This window comes from Diadema antillarum, unplaced genomic scaffold (genome assembly GCF_040938485.1).
Source record: "Diadema antillarum isolate AM-2024a unplaced genomic scaffold, OU_Dant_1.0 scf00000151, whole genome shotgun sequence".
Classification (NCBI taxonomy): Eukaryota; Metazoa; Echinodermata; class Echinoidea; order Diadematoida; family Diadematidae; genus Diadema; species Diadema antillarum.
Window position 1 is genome coordinate 2886261 of NW_027271040.1, and position 22459 is coordinate 2908719.

At 37.0% G+C, this 22459-nt stretch overlaps 1 protein-coding gene across 2 annotated transcripts; it reads left to right on the top strand.

Annotated features, from left to right (window-relative positions):
• The first annotated feature begins 890 nt into the window (after positions 1-890).
• Positions 891-20949, top strand: LOC139721889 (uncharacterized). 2 transcript variants are annotated; one of them, XM_071633209.1, is made up of 11 exons: positions 891-1077; positions 2398-2704; positions 3893-4114; positions 11642-11728; positions 12395-12499; positions 15174-15395; positions 16275-16325; positions 16690-16752; positions 17654-17710; positions 18338-18452; positions 18930-20949. In XM_071633209.1, the coding sequence occupies exons 4-11, from the start codon at positions 11665-11667 to the stop codon at positions 20179-20181; spliced, it is 1929 nt and encodes a 642-aa protein (XP_071489310.1). In that variant the 5' UTR covers positions 891-1077; positions 2398-2704; positions 3893-4114; positions 11642-11664; the 3' UTR covers positions 20182-20949. The 2 variants fall into 2 exon arrangements, with proteins under 2 accessions (XP_071489310.1, XP_071489312.1); XM_071633211.1 differs by lacking the exons at positions 15174-15395; positions 16275-16325; positions 16690-16752.
• The last annotated feature ends 1510 nt before the right edge of the window (positions 20950-22459 follow it).

Sequence of the window (22459 nt, forward strand, 5' to 3'; positions counted from 1 at the left end):
AGAAATGAAAAAGGGATTCTAAAGACACACCTAATCACACTATTCTACCAAAAATGTTCGAGATAAACTGATAAAAAAAAAATCTTTCCTGCCCGTTTTATGGTATCAAATTTTAGCATAATGTTAAAGAAGACCCGCTCTTTCAGAAAATATGAAAAAGTCAAGTTCGGCTAGGTTGACCCATTTCACTTATTTTCAGTCCTCACGCAAAATCAGTGTGTGCGACTTTATGTTCGTTTTGAGGTGCACGGTCACAAATGTGGTATTGTCATTTGATTGTGGAGGTGGTGTTTATTGTGTCTTCTCGTCGCTATACATTCTCTGATAGAGGAAATAAATAAAACATCAGGACATCACACAAATCTTGTCATGCTGTGAATTGATGTGGCTTGATTCTCAATAAATCAAAACTGAAAGTTATGGAACAGAAATGAGGTCACTCAACACATACACAATGGAATTTTTTGTTCATCATGTTCTGTCTAAAAGTATTCTTTTTTTCTAAAGGCGTATCCAAACACGGATATGAAAGTAAGGATAAATGAGTCGTCCTTCCGTTTGGCAGAGAAAATGAGATGGGGGAATTCTACAAGCGTTTTCTTCTATAAATATTGAACAAATGCATAAGATACGTAAAAAGCGGTCTCCGTTCCTTCCTCTTCTGCCTGGGTATAGGCTGCATGAATATCGAAATGCAAATTGTTTTGATAAACTGCACTTTGACACACGAACGACTTAATACCTGCGCAGTTTTAACACGCGCACTTCGGCCCTTTGGGTCGATTATAATGTGGTTATTGTTTCTTGTTATAGAATTACATCCGATCACTCCGCACTCCTCGCAGGGCAGGGCGTTATTCTTTGATATTAATTATAGGTATTACGGAAGAGTTACGGGTAGGGATAAGCGGCACAGAGACGGGGCCAATCATCAGATTAGACGGGAAGTTTGCAGTTGACACTTTGACAAAATAATGACTTTGAATATCGTAAAAGACAGGAGGATGGCCAACCTAGTATGGGTTGCTGTCGTTTTCCTCGGTTATTATCCGTCGCTCGCTTTGTCAAAAGATACATGTACGTATATCGTTATTTTCTTTATTGTAAGTCGATTTGCATTGTAATTGAAAAGAAAGAATTAGTGAACACAGAGACTTCTCTCCCCCTAACACTGGGAGTTGAACTTCTTAAATGTGACCGTGCACCTCAAAACGAACATAAAGTCGCACACACTGATTTGGCGTGAGGACTGAAAATAGTGAAATGGGTCAACCTAGCCGAACTTTGACTTTTTCATATTTTCTGAAAGAGCGGGTCTTCTTTTACATTATGCTAAAATTTGGTATCATAAAACGGGCAGGAAAGTGTGTTTTTTTAGCAGTTTGTCTCGAGCATTTTTGGTAGAATAGTGTGATTAGGTGTGTCTTTAGAATCCCTTTATCTTTTCTGAAAAACCTTGTCCACACTCTTCACTTTCAACTCTAATAACTTTTGAAAGGATAGTGCTACTGCTTTGAAAGTTGGCATTAATTATGGACAGAATGTGTTAATGAGGCATGCTTAATTTCAGTTTAATCTGATAATCCCTTCATTGTTGTTACTCTGGTGGTTTACTTCCTGTTTTTTGTCCCATTCATCGCACAGCCAGCACGGTTTGGTAAAGATTAAGCGCTTGAATAGACACTGCACTTCAGAGCCTCTTTTCTCAGTTCACACTTTTCCCGAGTTTGTGCTTTCTTTCCAATATTTAGATAGGTTAGGAGAGTCCATTTGATTTGAGTTACACATCATTTTAAAGCTTAGAGTCTGCTCTTTCAGAATATGGTCTTAACTAAAAATTCATGTCTGGCGACTTTTTGTTTGCTTTGAGGTGCAGGGTCACAAATGTTCAATTTTATGTTGTTATTTGTGTGTGTGTGTGTGTGTGTGTGTATATATATATATATATATATATAATGGTTGTTAGCGATTTGATTTTCTTAGCCTGTTTGTGTTGTGTTGTTGTGTTTATTTGGCAAAAGCTCTCCAAACTTTAATACTGCTTTCAACAGATTCATTATGCACTCAAATTATCTAGTACGTGAGTTTAAAAGCCATTTGCAATTTGACTATCGTGATGTCCCAGTAACTTATTGCCTGACATTTTTTCCTTTCTTTTGAAAAGCTTATACCTTCATTTACACCTTTAATGCCCAACTGACATCTTTTTCTGCATACAAATTATTCCAAATAGAAGAAAAATAAGATGAAATGATATCTGAAGATATCAGGCAAAAAAAAAGTTAAAGCGTCTCATGAAGTACTGATTTATTTTTTCCCCATTTCTTCTTCTTCAAATCATGATTTATCACTACTGAATAACGATGCACTTATATCTCCCCTTTTTTACCACTGCAGATTTACGTTTAAACTGTCCGGGGGAATCACTAGAGACCAATGTATCCTGTGACAAAATATGCGCCCGCAGTAGGGACAGCTGGATTCTTCAAGCACCTTGCGGGTGGAGAATATTATTTGAAATAAAGCCAATCAGTTACCCAGCCTTTGATGTGCTGGATGTGATCGCTAATAAGTCATTTGACATCACGATTCTATGGCGCCGCCCGTTTTCTCCTATTTTGTCACTTGGCCATCAGACGAAGCTAACTATACGACATATATACCTACCCAGTGGAATTTACGATCAGTTCAAAGTGTTACGAGGGTAAGCATTCCTTGATTTCAGTATGACTATGAATATTAGTGCTCGATAAGAACATGAGCCTAGATGTATTAAACGTTGTTCAGTGTTGTTGTTTTTTTTTTCTTTTAATCGCATGAAATAAATGCATAATGTGTTGACTAGAGGAAAACGAGCGACAGGCTCTGGTTTAAAAAAAGAAAAGAAAATACAACGAACTGATTGCAATCAAATAACGTACAAGCGAAAAAGGAATGATACAATTTTTTTTCTCGACCATAGTCTACCCTTTGTCAAAACATGCCACTACAAAAATATAGAAAGTGTTCTCACATCGTCCACCGATGCTATTAAGATTTAGATCTTTGTGGGGGAAGTGAGTGAAAGTACAACGAATTGACTCGCATGAAAAGAAAAGCAGGTTACACCCCCTTTCATCAAGGTCCTACAGCACATAATAATAATCAGATCTTTAAGTTATATCGGAGATATAAAGGCGGCATGTACATATTGGTTGTAAAAAAAAAGTGAAACGCGCAGTTATAACGCAAATTACTTTTTTTTTATCACGTAGGTCTGTACCAAATAAATCATACACTAATGTAATCAGTTATTTCCATAGATTGCAAAAAAATCCAAAAAAACTCGTTCCCGCAAGGTCTCGATGATTTCCCTCAAAATCAGCAGTCCTACACCAAGCAACTGAATAGGTTACAAAAGAGTCCAGGGGTTGTGACAAACTGCAACTATTCTTTCCAATGAGTGGCTGGTAATTCATTTCCTCTCTGTCCCTCTCTCTCTCTCAAAAAAAAAAATTCCAACATTTGAAAATGCCATCTTTTCCGATATTACGGAGAGAAAGCAATACAGGAAAAAAAATTGATGTTGATGGCAAATACATTATAGTTCACACCGTACAATATCAATAACGAGCATATCATCCACTACACTTCAACATTTCATTGCAGTCTTCATTGCCTGCCATTAAGATTTTAAGAAGTAATATTACAAAGTATTTTACATTTATTTCATGTAGAAAGAATACATACTTGGGATTGAAAATAAAACACTCCCAACGGTAAACCTTGTTATTTGGAAACTGCGACCCTTCCGAAGTCTTACCCGGTTTTCAATTTAATTCATCAGTCTAGATGTCAGAGTTTCATTATTAAAATTTCAAAAGTGTTCATACTGTTACCATACTCTCTAAAGAAACACCCAATGTGAGACTGGTTGACGGATCCTACCCCCTTGAAGGATTGGTCGTCTTCGAACCAGACACATATGTTTGCTATGAAGGATTTAACGCCGAAGCTGCCAAACTGGTCTGCGGAGAGCTCGGTTTCCCAGGCGTGTCTGGGAGTCATTCGCCTGAAGCATTGCTACGGACAGCATCGCGGAGGAGAACTGGACGGTTATCGTGTGAAAATCCACGTAAGCTGAAAACAGAACTATTTCAGAGATTTTTTAGAGGGAATAAAAAAAAAAGGAAGAAATTTTGCAGAAAATGATACAACGTAATGTGAAGTAGATTAGGTATATAGATGGTAAAACAATCTAAAAAGAATTGAGAACTCTACAGAGAGGTGGCAAAAATATTTTAGAAGAGACCAAGGTTAGCAGCTGGTCCCCTGGGTTACTTGATCCTTAATTTGGGAAAGTTATTATTTATTCCCCATGTTTCAGCTGACAATGATATTTTTCATGTGAAAATCTTACATATTCTTTTTTTTTATTTCCTTGTTATTCATATGGTTTTCTCATGATTCGGTTTTACTCTTTGTTGGATGGAAAAATAAACATGAATTCAATTGAATTCAATTGAATTGAAGGATAACGTCAAAAAAAGGAAAAAAACTATTCCTTTATTTTTTTCTGGCTGTTTTTACCTATTGCATTTTGTATAATTCTACCATTAGTCGTCATTTTTTATCCCGCAATTCATGCTAACAATACCGTTCTTCTACCTTCTTGTTCTACTTGGAGTTATCTGTCGCTCTTATCGTTTTTTAATGTTTTTGTTTGTTTGTTTGTTGTTGTTTTGGTATATGGATATAATATAATTACCTGATCATAATAGGCTAATCAGTACATTTTGGGAGAAGCAAGGGGGACCCCTCCAGCTTTATTTAATGTGTTGGCAAGCTGCAATGACGTGCTCGGCGAACCTAAAGTTACCATAGCAACTTGGCCACGTCGGCCTTCGTACTGCCATTGTTCGATGCACTTTGCCCAAGGCAACAAATTTTTCTCTGGGCCCCTATGCTTCATAGAAAATAAAAGCTAGCACCATCCCGTTGGCGTAATTGCATGCTGGGACGAGTTACGATCGCCCAGCAAGTGACTACACAACACAAACCCGAGACAAATATGTTTTACCGTGGTTGTTAACAGTTATTCATTGAATCAAATGGTCCAACTGGTTTAATCTCTACCTTTAATGGCAGTTTTGAGAACATTGATGAGAAGTGCAAAATTGTTATATTAGTGCTGAGCTTGAAATGCTCTTTTTTTTTGTATTTCTGGATTTTATTGATCAGATCGAAAAACATCGTGCTTTTTCACAGGTCATATGACAAAAACATTTTTGACATCACAAAACAAAAGTTTGATAGCATACAATGATAGTAAAACTACCAGGCGTCTGATCCTTTTTTGGACTACAGTCTCTAACACACGTTAACACCAATAATTCTAGAATCGTATACACAGACAACGAGGGAAAAAAAGAAAAAGAAAAAAAAATAGCCTTCAATGGAAACACTAAATATTACCAAAGACCAGACAAAACAAACCAAAGGCGCAAGAACACACACTACAATCTTAAAAAAAAAAAAAAAAAAACAAGAAAAACCAAATCAAAGGTACTATTCACCTGGCTCCATTTATGCACTCTCCGTAACTTCCTTTCTACGATAACATAATTATACACCCAGCCCTGGGCTGAAGATGCGAAGTCTCCTATCCCTTCTCCCGGCATTGGGGGGGGGGGGGGGGGGGGGGGGTATTCGACGCCGCAATCTTTGAGGTGATAATGCAGGACAGAATAATTGTTTCATAAACATAAACTACAGTGAATGTCATGACAGGAGAGAGAGAGAGGGGGGAGGGAGGGAGGGAATTAGAAAAAGGAGTATAAACCGCGGTGAGGAAGAAAGGACCATCAGAGCAAGGGAAAGGAAGAAGAAAGTGGGAAGGGCATTTGACTTTCTATAAAGATATAATTTGTTCTATTTTCCTCCACTTTGCCCCATGCAAATCAAATTTATTTTTGCTTTTAGCTATTTTTTCTTCAATCAAACTATATTTTTTTACATATTGCTCAAAATGTTGCCTTTGAGGACATAAACTTTGATACTTACAACTTAAAATAAATTGTTTACCTAATAATATTATGAAATTGTATGAAAAAACAAAATCGTTCCTCGGATGTATAACACCATATAACACCTTTTGACATGAAAACAATTGCAAGGAATCAATTTTACTTTTTTCCTCTTTAAACAATGATTCCCAGAATACTAACGCCTTCCGACAATCAAAAAACAAATGTTCTATTGTCTCCGGTTCACTTTTACAAAAGGAACATCTTGAGTCATCTTTTCTCCCTATTCGAACAAGCCACGAATTAACGGGGATCAAATTATTCAGTATCCTATATTGCGTTATTCTTAATTTTGTATCAATTGTCAAACTGGCAGGTAATTTGAAAAGAGATTGAACATCTTCAAATCCAATGTCATACATAACGTCAAAACGATCAAACACACTAGATTTTCCAGGGTTATTCAAATGCAGATATATATTATATAAATGCTTTGTTGTTACGTTATGTAATTCCAACCATCTACCCTGAACCCAGATTAAAGGAATAATACTCAGGGGTTTAATAAAGGGGTGATAGTTTTGACGAAGAAAAAAAAGCTTCCATTCACTTGGCATCTTCTTGAAACAATCAAGAAGAGTGAAATACTGAGTAAACTGTAAACCTTTACCCTTACAATCCTTCCAACGCAGAGGTCGGCCGTACTCATCTAACATATCAGTTACCTTCAAAAAACCTTTCTCTACTATATGTTTATTAAACATAGACTTCCCGTGAAACAAAATGTATTTATTATTCCAGATTATTTGATTGGGTATGCTTGATTCTCTGTTCTTAAGGAGGGTACACGTTTCTAATACCTCTAAAAACCACCATGAAACATTAATCTTTAACTTTGAAACATCAAAGTTGCAGAAAAACAAAAATTCTCCTCCTACAGATGCTAACAAATTCAAACAAATGGATTTTCATCCTTTTGAACATGACTCAAATAACCTCTGCACCCATTTTATTTTTTGAGCTTGCATCATTGACTTTAAACAGCACATTTTCAAACCTCCCTCCTCATAATCTTTTACTAAAACATCGCGCCTTATTCTATCTGGGCCTCTCCAAATAAATTCATAAATAACTTTATTCACGTCATGTATAAAAGAATCTGGCACTGAAACTATACTTGCGATATATAGCAACTGAGATAAAGCATAAGTCTTAACAATCTGAATTTTCCCGTAGAGGGATAAATCTCTAAATCTCCACCTATGCAGTTGTGATTTAATATTCATCAAAATTCTTTGTAATTGTGCCTTCCGGTCGTGAAAAGAATACGAAATATCTATTCCTAAAACAGTGAGAACAGATACAAATTCTACATTCCTAAATTGTTGCACGTCCGTCTTAGGTGCAGTAGTAAACACCGATGGACCGATTCGCATCACTTTTGTCTTATCATAATTAATTGATAAAGACGAACAGATAGCAAAATCATCTAAAATCTTTGCAAGATTAGGAAAACATTGATCATTTGTTAAAAAAAAAAACTGTGATATCATCAGCATACATAGAAAGTTTTATTTCCTCCTGTACACTTAACTTTATTCCCATAATTTCTGGGCTAGACCTAATATGAAGTGCAAGTGTCTCTATGGCTAAAATGAACATATATGGTGACAAAGGATCACCTTGGCGGACGCCCCTCCCAATCCTAAAATACCCAGTTGACCTATTATCATTCAAAACACAACTTTCTATATCATTATAAAACACACGCACAAATCTACAAAATCGTTCTCCAAATTTAAAGAATTTTAACACTTCAAATAAATATTGATGATTGAGGGAATCAAAAGCTTTTTTAGAATCAAGGCTAACAATAAAACCACGAATATTTTTCAATCTAGAATAAAAGAGTGTCTCTGAAACAGTGCGAACCGCTTCACCTATATACCTATCTTTGATGAAGGCTACCTGGTCCGAATGAATGATATCAGGTAAAACCTTATTTAACCTCATCGCTAACACCTTCGAACATATCTTGTAATCAACGTTTAATAAAGTAATCGGACGGTAATTCTCAATAAATAATTTATCTTTACCTTTCTTAGCTATCAACGTTATCATTCCTTGTCGTTGCGACGAAAATTTACCAGACATAAAACTGTAATTCATAATTCCTACGAAAAAAGCCCCAAGTTTATCCCAAAATTTGATATAAAATTCTATCGTCAGACCATCATTTCCGGGGGATTTATTTTTAGCCATCATTTTCAGAGCCGCAGTAAATTCTCTCAAAGTCAGATCTGCATCACATATATCTCGTTCTGCTGATGACAGTGATGGACTATCATCAGACTTTAAAAAGGGACAGTCTGTGAAAGTATTCCTTTCGGGCTCCTCATACAACTCAGAATAATTATATCTAATATATTTACTGATAGCATCACTATCATCCAAAAAATCTTCTCCTTTCTTCAACACGTTAATACATGTATACATCTTATTCACCTTTTCCAGATTAAGAAAGTAACTACTATTTTTTCTCCATATTCAACCCAATTTGCTCTAGACCTCACTATAATACCATGTGTAATGTGATCCAAATGCGCCTCGTAATCACATTTAACTTTTTCATATTCTTGAAGAAATTGATCTCCTTGCTCTTCTATCAACTTCTGTAAATTATATAATTGTCTCTCTAACACCTGTCTCTCCTCCCTCATCTTCTTTGCTTTTTCAATACTATATTTGCGAGAAAAACAACGAATTTTATGCTTCACAAAATCCCATCGTACTCTCAAATCTTCAAACTCTAATGATTCATTAATCCAAATATCTATACTTCGAGACATCTCAGTACTGAATTGCTCATCATCACATAAACTATTATTAAACTTCCAATTTGTAACATTAAAATATTTCCTTGTTTTATTCTCAAGCTTTAGAACAATTGCAGAGTGATCAGTGCCAACCCCAGGAATAATATGTGACCGTGCACCTCAAAACGAACATAAAGTCGCACACACTGATTTTGCGTGAGGACTGAGAATAAGTGAAATGGGTCAACCTAGCCGAACTTGACTTTTTCATATTTTCTGAAAGAACGGTTCTTCTTTTACATTATTCTAAAATTTGGTATCATAAAACGGGCACGAAAGTGTGTTTTTTTAGCAGTTTATCTCGAACGTTTTTGGTAGAATAGTGTGATTAGGTGTTTCCTTAGAATCCCTTTTTCATTTCTGAAAAACCTTGTCCACAGTCTTCACTTTCAACTCTAATAACTTTTGAAAGGATAGTGCTACTGCTTTGAAAGTTAGCATTAATTATGGACAGAATGTGTTAATGAGGCATGCTAAATTTCACTTTAATCTGATAATCCCTTCATTGTTGTCACTCTGGTGGATTACTTCCCGTTTTTTGTCCCATTTATCGCACAGCCAGGACGGTTTGGTAAAGATTAAGCGCTTGAATAGACATTATACTTCAGAGCCTCTTTTCTCAGTTCCCACTTTTCCTGAGTTTGTGCTTTCTTTCCAATATTTAGATAGGTTAGGAGAGTCCATTTGATTTGAGTTATACATCATTTTAAAGCTTAAATTCTGCTCTTTCAGAATATGGTCTTAACTAAAAATTCATGTCTGGCGACTTTTTGTTTGTTTTGAGGTGCAGTGTCACATATCAGTTTCCTTAACATAACTTTGAAGAACATCCGAAATCATCCAAATATCTAATCTGCTTTGTATTAAAGGGTGGGACTGTCTCCATGTATACCTTCTAACAAGGGGGTTTCTTAATCTCCAAATATCTACTAAATCAAAATCATGTTGTATTTTAAAAATCACCTCTTGAATAACATTACACGCTGCCGGGTTACCTCCATCCCTATCCATATATCTATTCAAAAGTGTATTAAAATCTCCCCCCACTATAACAGCCAAATAAAATCAAATGACGTCAAACGTTCATGTAATTGCTCAAAATAAAGTCTCTGATCTGTGTGTTTGTCGCCTGTTGGCGCATAAATATTACAAAGTAAATATTCATTGCTTTCTATCTTCACCCGTAATAATATCCATCTTCCATTTTCCGAAACATACTTATCAATAATATCAACATCTAACCTATCTTTAAACAAAATCATCACCCCGCAGCTATGTGAAGATCCGTGTGAGAAAACTGCCTTTCCTCCCCATTGTTTTGTCCATTCAATAACGTTGTCTTCAAGACTATACGTCTCCTGCAAAAATATAACATCTGCCTGTTTATCTTTACACCATGAAAACACTTTAATTCTTTTGAAATAAGACCGTATACCTTTAACATTCAAAGATATAAAAGTCAGCTTTGTGTCCTTAAAAAAACCTTCCATAATAACATATAATCACTTTCAAATACAACCTTATTATCACGCCAATGTGATCAGGAATTAGCGAGAGGGAATATGAACTACCGTTATGACCCACTTTTTCATCAAAAATCAAACTTGTGCATATAAAAAACCGCGGGATAAAGATTACACAATATCTCAATCCCAGGGATGCTATCCAACCACCCAGTTTTCTATAACACCATACCCCAAAGCGCTTTGACACTGATGCGCCAACGACGTCCAAAAGGGAAGCAACGCAAATGCTCAAAAGGGAAGCAATGAAATGCTCTTCCATAGATGACGTTTTAAATCTAACTGGCCGTGTTATCAGCAGTTGAACCAAAGATAAAATGTTGCTCATTACAGCATATTATTGGGTGAGCAATGAGCATAATGGTTGAGTGCTCAAACATTGTTTAGTGAGCATATTGTTTAGTTCACTTTACGTGTTCACACATACTGTTAGCGTTTATTGTTAAACATGACAATTTGTGTATACTGTGTGAATTACATTTAATCATTGCCTGCAGGCAGAAATCAACCATCAAGAAATGGCAATTAAGGGTCCACAGTGCTTTCTTTATAAAATTGTGCTAATAACCCGTTCCTGCCCATTTCCATGTTTTTTGTGCTTTCGACCTATCCACCTTCCTTTGCTCTCAACTGCCCGCTATTCTTCATTGCGTTGTATCATCTCATAAATCTCATTTCCTGTTTGGCATTATCTACCTATTCCATTATTGAAACTTAAGTTAATGTGTATTTTATTATAATTTGTGACGTAGTCTATCCTCCTACATATATGCAATGCAAACGTACATTTGTTCTGAATTCCATGAGGTCTGTGCTGGGTCTGTGATGTAAGTAAAAGCAACAGTATGAGCCTTCGAGCTGCTGGATTGTTATTTTACATCTTATTGTTTTGAATAATAAACTATAAAACAATAAATTATTGTCATTGTTATCATTACTGTTATGTCTTCATGGTGACTGCAGTATTGAGTATATGTAGAAAAAAATAGAAATAAAACCATATATGAAGTATTCTGAAATGATGTAGATTTCGAAAACTAGGCAACGCTATTTCAGACTGTCAGACGGTAAGTGAATTTCAAGCAAAGTTCAGAATTTGACGATCCTTTTTACTTCAACCTCAGCCTTCAACGTTCAATGTCTATTTTATTTGCATTCACATTTTTTCTACTTTGCTTTGAATTAGTGCGTTAATGTTTTTGAAGTTTTGTAACTGTGTCATTACATCAATGCATAGTTCCTGGCACGTATCAACGTTTGATGGATTGTCAACTGACACCCACTGACTGCTCCTCGAATAATGCTGTTAGAATCACATGTCAAGGTGAGCCTACCGATACAATTACAAGTAAATTTGTGTTGATGTTTTGTAAGTCATAATGCTCAAATAACATTGCCTTTAGGGGATCAAGAGCAGAAGTGTTCTCTTTTTGGACGAACATTCTGTCTTAAATGGCATGATTATTACCTACATGCAACTAATATGCTTTTGCGGCAGTATACTTATTAATGTATTACATTGGATACATTATTGATGAAGGATGTTTGCTTTCACGTCCTTATCATTTGTAAACACGGAATGAGTAAAGTAAAGTATAAAAGAGCAAAATCATATTAATTTGTATTTTGCACTAAGTCATTGGCAGTGTTAGTGTATTGACAAAATGTGATTGGTAGTCATCAGAATTAGGTTTGTAACAATTACGTAACAAGGTTTGGCTGATAATTTTTAAACAGAGTTTATTGGATATAGCTTTCCTAATTGACCGTCATTTTGTTTCACGTCTATGAAAAACCTGGATTTCTTGGATGCTAGTAAGACGATGAACAGACATCTAAGACAGTGTCTATTTTTCAGATCTGACGTTTATTCTAACAAAACTGTATGTTCATCTGCATAGGCAAACCCAGGAATATGACACTGGGGACGCTGCTGTTTTATGTAACGTAATTCAAACGTAATTACGTAATTCAAACTGTTTTTAATCAGAACCATTTGGCGTGATAGAGTCTGAAGAAAGGAACACTCAGAAATGGACATATCTCAGACAGGAAGACCATGAATCTGATCAACTGATCCACGACTCATACAACAGTGAGTATGAAAGGCATATAATCCATGTGTTATTTGTAAGCATTCAATAGTAAATAGATGACAAATTTAACAATATAAAGAGCATAACAAAAGTTTGATTTCATTTGATATGATTTTATTGGTTCCTGCATTATATCATTGCTCACGCAGATACATAACAGCAGGGCTCGACACTAACGGTGGCCCGGTGGCCCGGGGCCACCAAAAATGAAAGTCGGGCCACCAAATTTCAAAAAAAGGCAAAATTGGTGGCCCGCCTCGGGCCACCAAAATTTTTTGAAAAGTACGTACGTCAATTAATTCGTAACTTTTTGCGCCGGAAATTAGCAGTTATATTGTTTAAAGGATGCATGAAAAGGACTGAATGAGTGCCTGAGAGTGAGTGTTGCGAGTTTGTTGAGGCTTGTTTATGAGTAGATATGTCCAACTTCCAATTCTTACTATGACTGGATAAAACTTAGATATCTGACTCATTAAAAAAAACAGGACTTTAATGTTTTTTATTGTTTTTTCGGGGCCACCAAATTTTTCTCTCGGGCCACCAAAAATTTGAAATTGAGGATTTTGGTGGCCCCATCGGGCCACCAAACAAAAAAGTTAGTGTCGAGCCCTGCATGATAACATATTATAATACATTTTTGGTGCCATACATAAATATACACTTATATCAATTGTTAACAAAGTAAGTTTCTTCATTGCCTTGAGAATATACAGAAATACAATTTCTCTTTTGCCAAAGTGGACAGAAATATACAATGATAAACTTTCTCTTTTCTTTGCTTCAATGTTTCAAATATTGAGTAAGTGTCAGGAATCAGTGTGTACATTGCATGACAAAGAGACAGCGTATGATTCACTTTACAAACGGTAGATTGCTAAATATTCGTGTGACTATTTTTGAAACTGAACAGCAGCGGTCACTGCGGATCCAGTGTAATAGGTGCAATGATGAATCAGTTGGATAAATGCAAATCGTTCTGTATTTGATATGCATGTGCATACAAGTTAGTGATTAAAATAGCGCTAATTAATACGTGACGTATAGCCTCTCCGCACTTTATTTGTCAAGCTTTTGGCTTTCTTGGCTTTGGTCGTGGATGCATGTGTTTTGCCACAAACAAAATCAAAATACGTTCGAGACGCACTGGTTCTTTTTTTCCGACATGTTTGTTAATTTACAGATCAGCGGGCTGACAATTTTAATTTGTAGAGGGGACAAATTGAAGAAACTCGCACCTGAATCTTCACCCCTCTGGAATGATATCGTTTTTCAAAATCAAAATAGTATGTTATAGAATCCGACCATATACAAAGAACACTAATATATTAAATCAAAATTAAATGTATAATATTATGTAGTCATGATGCACGACCGATTTGTAGTCTGCTCAGTCGCCGCTGAAATTTTGGCACCGCCTATCAATCTTTAGAGATGTCAAACAGGCTGTAAAACCCAAGTGATGCCCGAGCGATGCCATGTCGATTTCCCGTCGGTCACGGGTCGATTTTAAGTGAAAATGTTGCGAATATGGGGATCTTCTCGTAGAGTCCGAGCAGTCACCGAGCGATGCCCCATCAGAAGTAAATACATAACGATACATAACGACCCAGATTTCTAGCTTTAAATTCTTTCGTCCCATAGTCGTTGTCCCTGCCTTCCATGTCTCCAACATTGCTAGTCCTTTGCTGCGTTGGGTATGCACCTGCTGAGAATGCTAGATAGAAATATTCTGGGGTTATCTTGCCTCTATCCCTCCCCTTGCCTCTTTGTGATTGCTTTTTTTCCTCTTCTCCGTCTAGTCTCTTGGTTTTCTTCTCGCTTTTGTAATTTTTATCTTTATTATGTTTGTTCCCTAAATCGTACGACGGCGCCACCACGATTAGGTCGGTGCCTGGGCAGTTGCCGCTCGGTTACCGAGTGAAGACTGGTCAGTCGCCGGTGAAGTTTTAATTCCGCGTTAAAACCGATGCCCTAAAAATCATTGGTGCCTGGTCGGTCTCCGGTCAGTCACCTGTTGGTGTCCGACCAAAATTGGCCAAAAACTCGCCGACTGGTCATCGAGCAGGACCGTAGCCTAACCTCTAAAAATAAAACAGAGAAAGTACACACTTTAGAAAAGTGTGTACTTTAGAAAAGTGTGTACCCAGAAAAGAAGCTCCAAGGTAAATGACCTACAACCAAGCGCTTGATCTTAAGCAATCTTTGCTCTCTGCATTCGGAGGGACAACAAAAAGCAGGACGCAAAACTGAAAAGCAGCAACAATAAAACGATTATCAGATTGCGCTGAAAGAATGATCTTTCTGAATGCTCTAACGCACTCTGTCCAAGACTAGTACCAAATTCCAAACAAGTAGCGTCCTCTTCGAACAGTTATTAGAGTAAAAAGTGAGGACTGCGTAAAGAGCTTTGAAGAAGTTGCAAGGGGCCTCTATAAAGATATACCTTATCACACTATTCCACGCCGAATGTTCTATGAAAATGCTAAAAACACAATTTTCCATTTGTTTTATGACCCCAAACTTTCGAATAATGAAAATGTGATAAAATCACGTTTGATTGGTTTGACCCATTTCACCCAATTTCAGTTCTCATGTAAAATCATGGCGTGCAACTTTTGTGGGTTTTGTGATGGACAGATGATACTGCATCATTTCATTTCTTAAAATTGACAGTTTCCGTCGGATTTTGCGTTCACCCCGGTCATGTGCCAAATGGTCATTGGGACTCTAATATGACATACTTTGGATCCAAGATAACTCTCACCTGTGATGAAGGCTACAGCATCAATGGCAGTGCGACACTGCAGTGTGTATGGCTACCTGGACGGTCGACTTACTTTCCGACCTGGAACGTGTCAATCCCATTCTGCTCGAAATCCAAAAATATAAAAGAAGGTTTGCCATTGATACACATCTTGTATTTGTCAAAGTAAAAAACATGCAATTGGCTACACTGAATATAACACAGCATATCACTGAGCATAGGAGAAATAGGAGGATCTGAGGATGACAGCTCGTATTAAATCGGACATAAAGTTGGACATTTATGGGGTTTATTCGAATATCCGTGAAATTTCTCGTAACAGGGAAATCAACCGTAATCATGACTCAAGATTTCATTTCATATTCATTTTATTTCAATTTATTTTCATATTTTTTCACATCAATCACAATTAAGTATATTTACCAAAATCATACAGAAAATACATTAGATGAAACTTCACCGGAATGTACAAAAGCTTGTCTTGGTATACATGCTAGTTAAGCTAAGGTCATAATGCGAAAAATATGACGGGGCCTGCGTAAAAGCAAGCCACAGGTTGCGTGATAAATCAGAATAGGGTAACTATGAAATTCAAATATTTTTTAGACTATACTATAACGTGGGGAACCGATTAAAACGAAAAAAAATCAGATCAAATAAATTTCTCTAAATAAAATATAATTCTGACAAATGTCGCAGTTTTGCTGAAAGTCAGAAGTAATAGTCCAAATGCAAAAAGTGACACCATTTTGATATATTCATTATTCTGTCCCTTGATATATTGAAGAAAACAGTTTTTCTAATATTAAGCCAAGATGTACCAGCAGGGGCTGGTGTTCGACGTCCTTTTAATTGAGAATTTCTATGATATATACGCTATGGGCAGTTTTTAAAGACCTCGATTCGTCAAATGATCGTGACAGAGTTTCATATTGTCCAGGAGTGCAAGAGAATTTGCCAAACTACTTTGAAACTGAATCAAGTCTTGCGCGTCTATGTTTATTGCGTAGGTGGAACAACTATTACACCAACACCTACACAGAATGCAGACTACATCTCCAGTGAGTAGCATTCAAAATATCTACAAGCTAACTACTGTTAGAGTAACCGTAATTGTTTTGCGATGTGTGTTTCGGTATCTGTTGGCATTCGATGCCATTTTTTTTTAAATTCTAATCTGACTTAAATTTGTCGTTAACCCTAACGCTACCCTACTGATTTAGCAAATCACCTCAGCTCCATGAGATATTGAATCCATCAGCTGTAAAACTACTGATAATAGAATTTTATCTCTTTTTTTCAGTAAGCTTGGAAACATTTTTCTGCTACGAATTTGTTTAAGCAAAGTCTGATTCTGTGGACCTCGGTCATTTAAAAAATATTAGTCATTACCCACAATGCCCCTGATTTCCTCCAATGAAACAGGCGAGGGACTGGTTACTTATGAATTAACGACATTGCCCGAGATCACCGCCACGTCGTTAATAAGTAAGATGACATATCAGTCTCTTTACACTTGAGCACCTCTCTTTTGTGCCTCTCTCATTGTTCAGTTTATGATTTGTGTAATCACTTTTTTTTTGGTATTTCTTTTTGTTTTTTGCTTACGGCTTGAGGCTCCGTTTCTATTCACTATTTAAAGACATATAGGTAAAAAAACAAGGAACAAAAAAATTTCAAAATACCGGTTTTCTTTGTTTTTATTATTGTAAAGTACACTGTTAGTCATGCAGAAGCTTGGTAACTAAAAAGAAAAAGTATATCGCACTGTCATTCAATGAATAATATTCCTTACTTCCTTTGCTTTCGACATTTTGTTATGTACAAAATCAAGTTGTATTAACTGTACCCAAGGGCACAGGTGGGTTTTCTACATTTGACAGCTACATTGTGTCATAGCGGTTATTAAGTCCTAAATGAAGATTAAAAGTAAAAGCATAATGTCAATTCCAATTTGAAATACTCAATATAAATTTAAGTGCTAGTGCAAATAATTCGACCGTCTTTTGAAAATATAAACTCTTTCATACAATAACGAGTGAAAGTCTTCTCCATGGACATGGTATCCTATTTCTAATCTGCTCTTGCTCAGCATGCCCACAAATATGACATCACCAGGTATTAAAATTTGTTATTTGCTCCATCGGTGTGTATGTATTTTTTTTATTGTACTATTGTTTGTATTTGTATATGATTCATGACATCTAAGCTTCTGGCACAAATCTTGTACAAATCGTCAATGTTACTTTGCAATAGGTATGTATTATTTGGATGTGAAAATGCAATGAAATGTCAGGTGACGAGGTCATTGTGGGTCTAAATACCATGATATCATCATTGCGGCTGTCTGTACTAATCATCTTGCTTCCTTTGCCTTTTTCATGAACAGGTGATGGCAAAGCAACTGAAAATGTGACCATACTAGACACAAGCGAAACGACTACAAGTACGTTGCATATCCGTATCATTCGATACCATCTAAGTATACACATATTCATTACATACATATTCTATCATGAGGCAGAAATTATTTCACTGATATAGTATAATGTCTTTCTTTCTCAGATTTTCAATTTCACCTTGAATATCAAGTTGTTATTGCAACCACGTTTTGCTGCTTCCGATATTAACTCATGTTCAATATTGTCAGCAGATTTATCTTTACTCACACACACACACACACACACACACAGTTTTCCTAAAATAAAAAAAAAACAGTTTTCGACATGGGATCCTGTGTCATCGCGTCAACCTGATCAATTTGCTATTAATGCATCATAGTCGATAACAAATTGTGTAGTGATTCAAAAAAGAACAATTTCATATCAAGTAATAGTAATTTCTGACATGATTTATTTAGTTGTGCCCTATCATTCCAGGTGCAACATAATGTTTTTTGTATACTGCATCTGTGTGTTGTCAATTCAGGATTATTTTGTTGATGATAAGATAATGTCCACTCTACTGAATTATGTCAATGCAATGTAAGGTCAAATGCAATGTACTTTCTTGTTTTCTTTTCTTTCTTTTAACAAAGGGTGACAAAGATTTATTTTATTGAATTCCATTTCAGTTTCTGAAGTTCCTGTGAATGATTTTGACATCTTTGCAATGGCAGCTCTTCTGTGTGTTGTTCCCATAATTGTTGCCATTCTCTTCACGGTATTGTGCAGGCATCACAAGAAAAGGTGAGTGTTTCCGTATAAAACCAGTATTGGGTGCACGTGTATTTGCGTGTGTATGTGTGTTAAAGTGTTGGAGGTTGGTGTTTGGAGATTGCTGCGGGAAGTAGGTGAATATTTTTCCTACTTGTGCCATTGTACTGTCGTTTTCTACATTTGTTAGAAATGTAATTAATGCTTTAAACTTTGAGTAAACAACTAAAATGTATGTCTATGCATCCCAGCAAAACATATCATATTTTCAAAGTTTGTAAATTGATTTTGATGTTCAATCATTATTTCAATGTCCTTATTACATTTTTTTTCCGTGGGACAAGCCAAAACAAGCTGATAAATTCCACAATTGTATATTTATGATATCTGTTTCCATTCCGTCTTGAAAATGCAATGTTGTTATTGTTGGTTTGTGTCCTGTTTCGTTTTCTTCCTTAAAAAAAAAAAAAAGAAGTAAACAGTGTATCTTTCTTATAATTGCCGTTACAGACGCAGATCCTCACAAATTTCAAATCAGTCAATCAGACAACTGGAGATGCTTCGCATAGACAATCCAAACCAAAATTTGAGCTCGACGGATCATGTTGTATTGAACACTACTATTACTGACGCTGGAGCAGAGGGTCACCCTTCCCAGAACCACCATGGCAATATTTTCAGAGACGTCATGACTCAACAAGAGAACCTTTATCACATCTACCAGGACGCTTCGGAGGTAAACAAGGGACCACCCCATGCATCGAACTTACAACAAGTCTCCCTTTGCGCAGTCTCATTGGAGAGCAACGTCACTTCTTCTGTACACGCATCAGTCAGTATCCCGTGTGTTTATGAGAACCATGGAGTACAGGAAACGTCTTTGGATCGAATGGCGAGCTGCTACGAGGACTGTGAATACCAGGATGTAGACCTCTGTGGAAACGATTGGCTGACGAAAAAAGGCTCTAGATCCTTTGATGAAGCCCGCTTGTTTGATGAAAGGTGCTATAATTCGTTGAATGTCGTCAAACAGTCTGCCCAGAACATTCCTAGCAATACAGACAGTGAGTACGATCACTGCAATCGTTCCCTCCTGGATAAGAGACTTCAAAGTCCCCCAACAGGTCTCTCAGCTTCTGGTCCTTCTTCTCATGGTGAAGTTCACTCCGACAGAAACGATGACATATCGTATTCCTGCGTGGGATCCCTACCAACCTTCAATCGTGACGATGCCTTCTATTATCAACTACATCCTGACGAAGCTAATAGTATCGAAACGTTAAACAAACCACAGTTCACTGACGCTTTCGACTCCGGGGAATATTGCTTGCTGAATCCTGATAAAGCTTCCACCCATGACAAGCATCCTAAAAAGAGAGATGACATCTTGAGCGACTGCTATGACTACGAGAGTCCCATGAGTTATGTTTCAAACACCAAACCTTGTGAAGAATTGTATGCAACGGTGAACAAAACAGTTGGGGGATCATCGGCAACAAAACCAGCAATGTGTGAGGAACTGTATGCAACGGTGAACAAAACAGTTGGGGTAAATTCGGCAGCAAAACCAGCAACTTGCGCAGAACTGTATGCAACGGTAAACAAAACAGTTGGGGCATCATCGGCAACAAAACCAGCAACGTGCGAAGAACTGTATGCTAAGGTGCTCAAAACAAAAGACGGTCACATTGACAATAAAGCAACGTCACAAGAGGAACTGTATATGAACGTTAATAATACAAATACAAATATGGATCTTTGAATATGTTTTTCCGAACCAACTGTTTATGTTTATGTTTTCTTTTGTGTTTGCACAATTAGTAGCAAAATATAAAAGCGTTTCAGAGAAGCCTTATATTTCTATTTAAGAGTACAGATTTAAGACACGGCGTTATCACTGATTCTTATTTCAGTATAATTGGGATATCGAATTTGGTTGGATTCACTCGTTTCACAGCTGATAATCCTTTATTTAGGAATCTCACCTACGCGCTAAAATCTTACTTGGCGACTCTCGCGGATTTTATGATGCAGGGCACAGAAATTCAAGTTCAAGTTCAACGACAATTATCTCAAGCAAATATGAATATAATTATACAAGTACATGTAACATGCGGTCGATTTGAAAGGAAGACGATGTTTATTGCTGCATTTAAATACTTTCACCGATAAGTGTATGACAACATTATGTCATTTCAACCATTTCTCATGAGAACTGTGACGTTGTCTTTGTAAGATAGGTTTGAGAATTATTTTTTCAACCTGTGTCGTTTTGCATAATTGGTATGGAACATCACTTCTGAAGGTAAAACGGGAACGTTTTTGTTGTTTTTTAAGTAGGAGATAGTGAATCAAGACTCTATTACTCTACATTCTCATTCATTGTAGACAGTTAGAAGACTACAAAAACAGTTTCTGATCTAAGCAATCTCAGATCATACATTCCCGAGATCATTCCTGAAAGGGCCTATGGGGTTTGCAGACTTTGTATACACACATGCGGCAAAATGATGTCTTGTTAAATCCTTAACTGCAGCAGTGGCTCAGAGAGAGAGAGAGAGGGGGGTGGGGGGAAGGGGATAACAGTTTCAATTGCATAGTCGCTATTGATCGTGTTACCTTGCGCTACAGGGTAAAGTACATTGTGTTTGTGTGTGTGTGTGTGTGTGTGTGTGTGCGTTATCCACAAGTAGAAAGGAAAGTTATGAAATGTGTAAATAGTGTATGTTTTAAGAGGGCAGCAATTATTGTTTTCGGATTCAATAGAACGTTTGCGACATTGTCCGTCTGTTTTTACCGGAGAAATGTCTAAATTTCACGTAAAAGATGGTGTAATAGTGCACTCAATGTATAGACCGATTCAAGCGACTGTTCATGGAAGTGCGCCCTCTTAAGGCGACGCCATAACTGGGGGCCAAACAGGCTGGGTCGGCAAGCGCCCTGCGTGCGTGCGTAGCAAGGGTGCCAGCGGCAGCCAGTGCTCTTACCACCCGGCGCCAGCCGGCCAGCTAGCTATCTCTGGCGCTGGCAGCGATCGACGCATCTGGCTTTGTGACAACAAGGCCCGTATTCTGCTAAAAACTTAGACCCGAGTTTAAACCCACGCCTGGGTCTAAAGTGGGTTTTGGGGGTTTAAACCTGAGTTTAAACCACCAGTTTAGACCCAGGTTTAAACCCAGGTTTAATTTGTATTCTACTAAGTCCAGCTGTGGTCTAAATTGGGTTTAAATTAAACCTACCCTGGAGGAGGTTTATTTCGATCGAGTCTAACGATGACTGGTAAGGGTACCAGGGGCCTGTTTCACAAAGGTCGCACTTAGTAAGTCAGACTTAGCGCTAGTCAATCTTAGTCTAAGTGCGACTTTTTAAGTCTGTTTCACAAAGTCAATCTTAGGCTAAGACTGACTTACTCGATTTCAATAGTAATGTACGAGCCAAAAATATGCAAATTAGCCGAATGTTGTCTGCTGATGATTTTTGAGTAATTTCTGGAAGGGAAATTGCTTTGATTTTCTGCAACTACGATTCATATGACATTACTGTATCATTCGTTATTCACAGCGCTCATTTACTGACTCATATTATTTCTCTTTTGTACATGAATAGCCGCTCGTTTGATGATTATTTTGATATAAGAGATGTTTTGTGCATGAGGCCTCTTTAATCCAGTCCCACATGTTTATATTGGACTGTGTGAAAGTTAGGATGAATGGGGTTGCTCGCGCAGCTCGCAGCAGCTAGCTGGCACTGATATGATTTCTGCATTCTGTACAACCATTCACATTGCACAATTATTGGTAACTGTGGACCTTGGTAGAAGAGGATTCTGGCTAGCCTCTTGTTGCACACGAAGAGAAGTTTTCTTTTCCAACTAGCTAGAAGTGAGTGTAGCTTAATCTGTTTAATCATTTAAATATAGATCCTTGAATTTGAGCAAGAGATGATTCATTGAAGGTTAGGAAGGGACTGAATATTATGAACTCTGTGTGTGTTGTACCATTTATACTTGTATTGAAATTTGTAGAGTCTGCTCATTACTA

What these genes read in the sequence shown, in the direction of transcription:
- LOC139721889 (XM_071633209.1), top strand. Translation starts at nt 11,665, where the DNA reads ATGGATTGTCAACTGACACCCACTGACTGCTCCTCGAATAATGCTGTT. An exon ending in TGTTAGAATCACATGTCAAG is followed by an intron (nt 11,729 to 12,394) that starts GTGAGCCTACCG and finishes GTTTTTAATCAG; the next exon opens with AACCATTTGGCGTGATAGAG. An exon ending in CACCGCCACGTCGTTAATAA is followed by an intron (nt 16,753 to 17,653) that starts GTAAGATGACAT and finishes TTTCATGAACAG; the next exon opens with GTGATGGCAAAGCAACTGAA.